Raw genomic sequence first — 10847 nt, forward strand, 5'->3', positions numbered from 1 at the left:
TATATATAATTATCATGATTGGACTGGAGATTCATCCGACAATATCTGATGTCATGGGATCATTGACTAAACTAATGGATCAACTAATTAGATTATAGAATTAATATTTTTTGAAAATAATATATACTATGTCAAAACTTTAAACAGTACATAACAACATAAAATTAATTTTTTGAGAGTGGAACTAAGTTCGACAATAAGATTGATCCAACAAAATTTGAGTTGTGAAAATGGTCTTTTTAAATATATATTGATCCTATATCTCGATTTGACGGGAGCATCATGCCTAACTTCATTCTTACTAAAATAATTTTTGGATATGATAATAGAGTAATAGGAAGAAATTTGATGATACTTGAAGATTCTCGGTTTATGGGCAAGTTGTTTCCTTGTGAAAGGATTCTATTTTAGATAGGTAGAAATTTGAATGAAAGAGATTGTTATGTCACCTTAATTAACATATTGATAAAGCACTCGAAATACACAAATGACACTTCAACATGAACCCATTCCTTTACACGAGTAAGCTTTGATGATACTTGAAGAAATGCAAGCCAAAGTGAATTGGCATACAATTTACAATCCAAAATTCTCTGTGCTTCAGTTCTCAGTAGATACAAATTTAAATTAGAATTTCCATCACGCATGATTATTATACATGGAGAACCTACTTCTTGGAGACATAAGCATAATACTGTGCCATGGGAACCACAAAGGCAATCACTAGCAAACCTACAACTACGAGGGTAAATTGCCCTCGTTTCTCTTCTGTCTCTTCCTTAGATTTGAAATTGGATTCGCGCTTGTTGTCCTTGAACTTGGGTCCTCCGGGATCTGGCAGCCCATCAATGGCAGCAACTAGACGTTTGGCGGCACTAACTATAGCTTCATTATATTTCTCATCCGTAGCTAATACTGCAAGACAAAAGTATACAGCAATTGTAATCTATGAATAACTCACTTGTTTAAACTAGTTAGTTTTTGTGTTAAACAGTGAATTCACAGGTTTCCCAAGAGGAGAAATTAATCAACTTTAATTCCTTTTTCCAAATGAAGTTAAAGGTGGCACTTAATATGTAAAACAGAGAAAATAACAACAAATGCCCAAAGCTATGGATTACAACTAACAAATATTGCTCATGATGAGCTGCCTTATACTCGAAAATTCAGAGTATCAGTTCTATGATATGTCCAGATAGAAAATGTATCTAAAATTATTCCCAAATCCTTGCCTAAAACCCATTAGTTTGTTTAGCTATTGCAACTTAACTAAAACCATAGAATGAATGCTTATAAGCATAATGTTTCAGCATTGAACACGTTGGATTCTGGGTTACTTTAGAATTTCAATCTTCAGCATGTAATTCCTCTCATAAATATAAGGTTTGAACTACCTTATTACGGTGAGCTATAATACATCAAGTAAATGATGAACAGATTATTTTGGCATACTGATGTATATGCTCCAGAGTCTTAGGTCATATATAGGTATCTCTGGAAAATGAGTAGGTTTCTAAGACAAATTCTTACATAAACTAAAAGAAATTGGTGGACATCAAATCCATGACTCAAAAGCTAAGATTTTCTGTGTGAGTTGAAAAGTTAATTCAGCAATGATTTATTATCCGAGCACATATTGGGCATACAACTCTAAAAGATACAGACAGAACATCCTATTTATGATCCAAGCTAATGACATAGGTGTTCTAAAATCACCAGTAGCTAAAATAAGCAATAGTTAGTATGAATGCACATGATATGTCCTTTCACTAAATCATGAACATAGAACTAGTGTAAAAACTTATATTGATTGACAAAAAAATTTAAGCATTTATACTGCATTATATGTTGTTGGTTAATGACCGTTCATCATGGTTGCAAACATTGCAAAGAGCTTGAAATGCAAGACAAAATTCAGAAAATATCATATCACTAAGGATCCTCCAGGTAATATAATATTTCATGTTATACATATTAAAGCCAAGAACTACATCTTCATGCTTATATGTAAGCATCAATTTTATTAAGTAGAAAAGTTTAGATTAGAATATTACTTGCTTGGTGTGTGATTCTCTGTATAGAAGAAACTGTTTAATCCTTGAAAATTAATTGCCTTACCTGGAAGATTCTCAGACACAGTAGCATCCAGAATAGTATCTCCAACAGCTTGAACGAAGGCAGGTCCTCCTGTGATTGCCCCTTCTTTCTGGCTGGTAACCAGTACAACTATTCCCTTGTTGTTGCCTTCTTCTACTGTTGGATACCATTTCTCAAGCACCTGGTCAGCATACTCGAAAGCGTCCGCCTTGCTCTGGAAACCAAAATTATCAGCTGCAATTAGTTGTGGAAATATCTTGTTTGTCCTCCATAGCCAAGTATTGGTAACTTAAATGTATTATAAGCATAACAATGTAGCAAAATGCAGAACATAAGTCAGGGCATAATCGCAATTGAAATCACACATTCGAGTCATCTGGAAAGGGAAAATTGCTGCGACTCACCGTAAGCTTACGAAGAGTGATGAAATTGATGTGAACGTTCTTTCTCTTCTCGAGATCAGACATCAAACTTTTGAGATCCGATTTGGTCACGCGGCTAAGGACGCCGGCGTCATCGACGACGTACTCCACCGGAGGGCCCTCGCTCAGGACGTCGAACTCCGACGCGAGCGCCGGGGGGTCAAGGGACGGGACGGGGCAGAAGTTGATGGCCAGGGACAGGGCAGCAGTTGCCAGCCCATGATGGAGGTGGGAGATCCAGCTCCTTTTGTGGGGAGATGGAGCAGGAGAGGAGTTCTTGAGGGTGCAAGAGATGGGCTTGGAGAGGAGAGGGAGTCGGGGATGGTGAGAGGAGGGTTTGGGGAGGAGGAGGGGAGCGGAGGAGCAACCAGAGATGATGGTCTCCATTGAGGAGGAGGGGAGTGGGGGAGAAGGAATGAAATGGAGGGAAAGGTCGAGATTTTTTAGGCGGTTGCTTCCTTTTCATGTGCTTATTCTTTTTGTTTGGCTGTCCGTTGGATTTGGTTACGATTTGGCGTGACGTGATTGGCTGGTTGGTTTTTTTATGTGGATAAGGGTGACGTTTCCTAACGTCGGTTGGCTTTTAGATTCGTTATCTGATGATTAATGAAGGGTATTTGTATTATTTATTACCTCTATAAATAATGTTTTGGGTGATTATAATATATGTTATTACTTGGGCATTTTTTAACAACAAAAATTAACATATACATATATACACATACACATACACATACACATACACATACACATACACATACACATACACATACACATACACATACACATACACATACACATACACATACACATATACATATACATATACATATACATATACATATACATATACATATACATATACATATACATATGTGTGTGTGTGTATATAAATATATGTGCGTATATATAAATGTGTATATATATATATATACATATATATATATGTACATATATATATATATATACATATATATACATATACATACATATACATACATATACATATATATATATATACATATACATATATATATACATATATATACGTCTAAAATATCAGACGGGTATCTCTGAGTTTTCATATTAAAAAAAAAACAAATTTAATCTAAACAACAAGGTCTCAGACAATAGAAATACAATAGTAAGGCTTAGATACATGAAAAAACAAATTTGCAAGAATGCAAACTACAAGTCAACTCTGCTCAGGTAGATATGCAAAATCACTATGCCATAATCATATTTCTTTTATAAAATTTTTTATGACTGGCATACATATATCACTTCTGCAAACAATGCATTAAATATTGAAATGTCTTAACAGAAACATTGTCCTAAGGCATCAGAAAGGTACAAAGATATTAGCTAGACAAATTTTCACAAAACTTGATTCGGGAACACATTGAGATGCAAATAAAAGTAAACACAAATTATCAACTTAAAATGACAGTGTTAAGCCATACAGATGAAGAGAATGGATGTTTAGTTAAGATGCAATATCTAGATTTTTACTCTATCAGCAATAACCCAGTTTCAGTTGGAAACCGCGGCATGCTTAGTTTGTCAAACCATATCCCAAAACTTCTTCCACATGATGGTCTCTGAACTTGCACAATACATGGATTGGCAAACTTGATGCTTAAGAATTGGTGTATTTGATGTGTAGCAACCACACACCATAACCAATATTTGCCGCTGTAATTGAGTTCATTTAGAAACATATCATTCTTCTGCAAACTGAAGGAACATATGATAATTTGTCATATATCACAAATAAAATATAATAAACCTGATATGCCAAACACCAAGAAAAAGGATTTTAACAGTTCACAAAATCCTTCAGTTTTGTGAACTTTTTTTTTTCAAAAGAATTTGAAAAAAAAAGAACAGTTCACAAAACCAGCTCACCTCAAACAATAGCCCAAAACTTCTTCCTGCAAACTAGCACGGGCTCCTTTTTCTTTTCCTCATTTTCCAACACATGCGATGTGACATCCCAAAGGAACTTAGGTGCAAGATTTCTGATTGTTGAAACAATAGACTCCTCATCTCTAATAATGATGAAGCCCTGGATAGGCATAGCATAGTAAAACAGGTTTAAGCCCACGATTCATAACAGCTGGGATAACTGAATAACTATTGGCAGAAGAGTGCTAAAAGGTTAGCATTTAGGAGAATACGAACAAATAACTTGTGCTTATCAGTGTTGTATAAGAAACAAGGCAGCTACCAAATCGAAGACCGATAAGCTTGAATTGTAAAGCAAGGTTTTATAATCTGCTTTTTTTTTATAAGGTAAGTGACGAAAGGGGGATTCAAACCTAGGACCTTGTAATAAACCGTCAAAGTCATAAACAAATAGGTTAGCTGACACCTTCAAAGTTCTATAATCCTATTCAACTTCTTTTTTTTCTCAAAAATAATTTCAGGAAGCCATAATTTGGTAAGATGTTCTCGGCATATAGATGACACATTTTTCTTTCAAGTAACTAAATGTTTCAACAAAAACTTTATAAGCTGAAAAAAAAAATTCATTATTTAAGCAAATAACTATTAGTAATTAAAGAGATACCTGAGGACGAATTATACGGTCCATCTCTAGCATAATATCTTCTATGCCACAACCTTCGCCACCGTCTTTGTAATGAGAAAAAAGATGAGAAGCATGGAGCAAATCATATGAACGTGGGTATGTTGAAAAAGGCATACACCTATAGAATAATTATTGAGTGATATTAATATTACTATGACAGAAAGAGTGATTAATGATAAACATATATTGACAACATCCCACCAGTCATGAAAAGCACCAACCAACCCACGATCGTAAATAGCAGAAAGGGTGTTACTCATGGTTGCTGGAACAATGTTCATTACCCACATGGGCAGAGTACTTAGTGCCACAGAAAATCCACCATAATAAGCATTCATGTCCATGACATTTCGAATCTCCGTCTTGTCGACACTGATCAATCTCCAGTATTCACGAACTCGTTCTTGCCAAAATCTATCACTCGTATCAAATTTCTCCGGAGTGACCCCTATTGGGAATATAAAATATTAGTTATTATATCCAACAAGGTGACAAGCTTCAAACAAACAAGAGAATGCCCACATAACCAACAAGAAGATAAAATGTCCATATATGAATATATTAATCTGTAGCAACAGTAGACAATAGTTTATGGTGCAATCATGATAACTAACAAATGCAAATGAAAATTGGCTATGAATATCTATATACATGTCCACTCAAGTTCAATACTGAATACTCGAATGGTAAATCCACACTCTTCAGAATGAACTAGGTTTTTTCTAGTGTCTATAAGCAAAATCCAGTCCTCATGATTGCTTAGGGTGTCCAGTGGAATAAAAATAGATGATGTAAATAACATCAGTGTGAAATTGTATAGACATAAGATTAGCTTAGTAACTGAAACTTACGGTTTGATGTAAACATCACCCAAAAGAACAACTTACTTGTGGTGTAAATTGTAGAACACGGATCAACTCAAAACTTCCAATAAATTCAGGTTTGCTCATTTTATGGTCACTTGATGAACAAGTAGGAGATACGAAAAGGAAAATTTTGTTACCAGGCTCGTAAGATCTAGAACATGATGGTGCTGATCAGCACTCAGCTTTTATCATTCGAACTCGAATCTGAAATATTGATTTTTTCTTTAGTTAGGTATGTATCCTATCACAACCCCCTCATTTAGATATAGAGATTCCAAGTGAGGATCCTTAAAACTGAGAATAAACATAAATTAAAGATACAAGGATCAAGGTGATCTGTAGCCACAAAGAAAAGAAAATACAATACTGATCTCCTCACAAAGAAAAGGTGATCCAGAACTCCTCACTTATGAATTTTCATCTTGGGATGATTTGACCTATAGGCACTTTAGAAACTCACAGGATAAGTTTAACTAGTAAGTGGCCTATAAGCTACAGATTACTTTGATCATTTTGGATCACCAGTCTATATCCTTGAATATGGAGAATATTTTCCATCTTCGGATCCTTGAATATGGAGAATATTTGTTTTCACATATTTCTTTGTCAATTGAACTGATGTTGTGTACTAAATGAGAAACAATGAAGAAAAAGTATTTCATTAGGGGCAAGAACCAATTGGACAGGTCCAAATATTGGAAATGCATATATCTGAATTCACTCATAACAGTGGATAGAGAACTTGGACATGGATATTGGAAGGATATTAAATTCCATAACCATAAAAGTGTATGATAGACATGAATTTGAATGAATTTAAGGTGGACATATATGCCAATATCACAACAGATAGTTAAAGGTACTGTGGTAAACATACCAATTATATTTTTTGGGTAGTAACACTTTAAGGGAATTATGAGGAAGAAAAGAATGACCAGGAAATTTTAATAAATTCTTAAAATAAAAATATGTCATATAGTAACATAGGTAAAATTAACACTTTGAAAAGGAATATCAATTATAGAAATAATAATATGTAGAAGAAGTAAGGTTGTGCAATTTAAACCCTGGCGCTATCTGTTCAAATCATAAAAATAATCTCTACAAGTAATATGAGGTAAGTTGCATAAGTTTGACCCTTCCCAAACCCCATGGTTAAGTCTTGTTCACTACCATGCCAATATAAGAAAGGTAAATCATTGGTATTTCATTTCTAGATGTCAAGCATGTTACACCATTCTACAAAACAGAATTGTTTACATGTCAGAGAGTGCAGTATTTACTGATCTGCTAAGCAGCACAAAATGAAACATGAAAATATATATTGATAGATCAAGTATGCCTATTCTACTTCCTTAATTATTTCAGATTTTGTTTCTTTCCCTCAGTGTTCTATTTTTCCTTAATGAAAACTGAAAGTAAGAGTAAAAAAGAGAAACTCTTAAAGTAGCTACATTGACAAGGCATAAACAAAAACCAACCTATCTTCTCGAGACTTTTTGAGTATATTGAAAGCCGTTCAGGCCTAGGAGGGAGTTTCTGAAAGTTTGATTGCTCAACATTCAATTTCAGACAGTTCCTCAGTGGACTTCTCCATGAAGGAACAGTATCATCCTCCGGCTCGCATACGGTTAACAGGTTCCTCTCTGCATTTTGCAGTCGGCATAAATCATTTTCTGGTTTGAGCCATATAGCAGTCTGGACTTGTTGAGCAATGAGCTTCCAGCACATTGCCGAGGTCAAATTTGATAGCTTCTCCCAAATCATTGGAAAATCTTTGTCCTTCCTATAAGCAGGTGGAGCAGAATAGACAAAATATCCATTTGGTCGTAATAAACGATCAACCTCTTTGAGCAGTATGCCATCTAAGACAGAATTGTAAAATAATTCAAGTAAACATCAAGATCCAAATGCATCATGTCAAATATGAGACCTCCACGTAACCTATCTACCCTTTCCACACAAAGATAAAAAAACTATACAGCATGCAGTTTGGAGAACGATGATGATTCTAATTTTGACAAATAAAAAATGAAAAGAGATAGAATCAAACCTTCAAGGCATATTGATTCTGCAAAACTATATCTGCAAAATCTCAAAAAAGCAATCTCAATAACTATCAAAATATGGGACTACATTGATGCCACATGAAATGCCCTATAAACTGGTTCCCATAATTCTCAAGTGACTAAAAAGTTAAGATTCAATTTTCTTCTTTATTGAAATTATAGCCAATGATTTAAAGAAAGATTTCTCTTCAAGTTTGTTTTCTTAACTTGATAAATGCGACCTACAGCATTTTTGACATAAAACTCAATTAAGAGGCTAATTACTTGCCATGCTTGAGGAGAAAGACATGCATATATATAGACAATTGAAAGGCATAGAACAGCCTGACATGTAAACAAAAGAAATAGTAATGTTCTTTGCATAATGCAATGTTATATACAAGACAAACAAAAATGGGAATGAAATGATCTAAAGCATCTTTAAGACATAACTATCACCAAGAAAAAAAAAAGTAGATTCCATGGATAAAAAGCTTCTCTGAACAGAAACATTTGACTGACAGCATGTGGCTGTCACATTAAGCAAATAAGACTTTTCCGCTGATAAACATCAATGAAAGTAAGTATATTATATATTTGATAAAAATCTAAGGTTTAAAAATGGGCAATGTTGTGAATATTGGTGACTTATGACACATGATATTTGGAAAAAAATGTTAAAAAGTAATAGTACAAGAAGAGATTACCATTTTCATGCCAATCAACACGGCAACGTGAACAATGAACCATCTCAAATGAGTTGTGAGGAAACGCCAATTGTTTTGTGGCGAGCACTGAGATCATCGCACCAATACCTCTCTCTAAAGCAAACTGAATCTGATTCTCGTGACCATCTTTTGGAGCAAATGACATTGTGTGAATGTCTAGTGGAAGAAGATAAGCCGAAAAGCTGGCAACGCCACAACCAACATCCAAAACTTGAAAAACTCCTGCTGTACGTAGATCACCTGTTTCATTTGTTGTCATGTTTCCCAGCCTGCATTCAGCAATCAGAGATAGGCAAATCTGAACTATTCACAGTATATTTTTCACGAACCGAGTCTCTGACAAATCAAAAGCCCAACTTCAAGCTAAAATTTTCTGCACAACGTAGCATCTAAAAGGTCCAAATGCACATGCTACCTCTCAATATACTCGGAAGCGCCATGCTTGAAGTGGGTACCGCCACCCGGGAACCACCACAGCTTTCCCTTCTCATGCACCCAGTTCTGCCCCCCTTTCACCTCGGCGAGGTGCGAATGGTTCACATTGCTGCGCCAGACGTAATCCCTGCTGGTGGGCCACCTGATGGGTATCTTGTAGTCGACCGGCGGGGGCACCAAGCAAAAGAGTCGCCTCTCAGGGGGCGGGCAGTGACTCTCAAGCTCTTCCTCCCTCGAAATATCCAAGCTTTTGATCAGACTTCGCGTGTAATTGGCATCGTGGCAAGGAATGTACTCGTTGTACTCAATAGGGCAGACATTGACTCCGCTGGGTGGAATCGAAATGGATTTGGTCCTATACGAGAGCGCGACCTTGTTCGGGAACCGGGTCTCCCCTGCAATCGAGCGACAACAGCAGAAACATCGGTTACTTGACCGGATCTAAGTGGTTTCTACGGTGAGGAATGAAAGGTACCTTGGGATGGAGGAGATGAGGAAGAACGACCGGGATCCGGAGGGGTGGAGCGGACGATGGCGGCGGAGGAGGAGTAGGAGTCGGGTCGGAAGAGGGTTCCGGCGTAGAAGGAGGCGATCATGAGGAGGAGGGCGACCAAGATTAGCTGTCCGGTCCTGGAATCGAAGGCCACCGACAACGTCCCCATCTCCCCCTCTGCGCTCGAGCGGAAAGTGACGAGATGCCGACGAGCTTTTGGCCCTTCAACCCTTGCATTCCAAAATACGGTAATGCCTACGTCACCATCTCAAGAGCCGGTAGAATTATAATTGATCTCCTAATCCAACGATTGCTTCATTACATTTTGGTCCCTAATATCTAATTAATGTCAACTTAGTACTTAATTTTAAGCATATTACATAAGCATATTTGTCCTTAAAAACATAGTTATTTACTTATTCGAGGCGAACCGGAAACCGGTCCACTTGGATTCTTCGGGTCATTGGACGGCCGGGTCGACCATAGGTCAATTGATTCGGCCGTCAGTTTAATTAATACATATTTTTAATTATAAAAATAATTTTCGGATAAATTTCTAGAATAAAATCCTGCAGTTGATCCTCGCGCAAGGGTCAGTTGCCACTACTTGCAACCCTAAACCCGATCTCCCTTTGCATCGTCCATACGGGTAGTTCCTTCTTTTATGTGATTTATTTCTATCGAATTCATTGTTATCTTCATGTATTATAAGAATAGTGGATGGGTAAAACAAGATAATATCGTTGGATCGAGATGATGACGGTTCGATAGGAGCTAAGGATAAAATGATTATTTATGAAAAAAACTCTATGAAAATTTAATTTATCAAATTTAAGATTTTTTTTCGGAATTCGCTCAAAATTTTATAGTATATATTGTACAAAATATTTTAATTTTTTAATATATATTTAAAAGAACTCAAATAATCATAGGAATAAATAAAAATAAAGCATCAGTAACATAAAATATAAAATAAGGTAAGCATGAATTTTTATTTAGATCAAAAATATATTTAATATTAAAAATAATTATATTAGTATACTCATTAGTTAAAATTTGATTATATACTAGCAACACTTATCAAATAAATTTTTTACATTGGTGTGGATATAAGAATGAATAGAAAATATGTCACATAAATGTGTATTTTTTGGCCAAAAAAATT

The 10847-nt window shown here is 35.7% G+C and overlaps 2 protein-coding genes across 3 annotated transcripts; both read right to left on the reverse strand.

Annotated features, from left to right (window-relative positions):
• Positions 1–494: 494 nt before the first annotated feature.
• On the reverse strand, positions 495–2951 carry LOC103977727 (UPF0603 protein OsI_019212, chloroplastic). Its single transcript, XM_009393320.3, has 3 exons — positions 2502–2951; positions 2119–2311; positions 495–915 (listed from the first exon to the last, which is right to left on the reverse strand). The coding sequence occupies exons 1-3, from the start codon at positions 2904–2906 to the stop codon at positions 668–670; spliced, it is 846 nt and encodes a 281-aa protein (XP_009391595.2). The 5' UTR covers positions 2907–2951; the 3' UTR covers positions 495–667.
• Positions 2952–3880: 929 nt separating this feature from the next.
• On the reverse strand, positions 3881–9931 carry LOC135632990 (probable methyltransferase PMT7). 2 transcript variants are annotated; one of them, XM_065141968.1, is made up of 8 exons: positions 9665–9931; positions 9170–9584; positions 8734–9023; positions 7460–7843; positions 5314–5560; positions 5092–5230; positions 4428–4587; positions 3881–4214 (listed from the first exon to the last, which is right to left on the reverse strand). In XM_065141968.1, the coding sequence occupies exons 1-7, from the start codon at positions 9849–9851 to the stop codon at positions 4429–4431; spliced, it is 1821 nt and encodes a 606-aa protein (XP_064998040.1). In that variant the 5' UTR covers positions 9852–9931; the 3' UTR covers positions 3881–4214; position 4428. The 2 variants fall into 2 exon arrangements, with proteins under 2 accessions (XP_064998040.1, XP_064998039.1); XM_065141967.1 differs by having other exon boundaries at positions 3881–4256.
• Positions 9932–10847: the final 916 nt, after the last annotated feature.

Source organism: Musa acuminata, chromosome BXJ3-3, assembly GCF_036884655.1.
Source record: "Musa acuminata AAA Group cultivar baxijiao chromosome BXJ3-3, Cavendish_Baxijiao_AAA, whole genome shotgun sequence".
Lineage (NCBI taxonomy): Eukaryota > Viridiplantae > Streptophyta > Magnoliopsida > Zingiberales > Musaceae > Musa > Musa acuminata.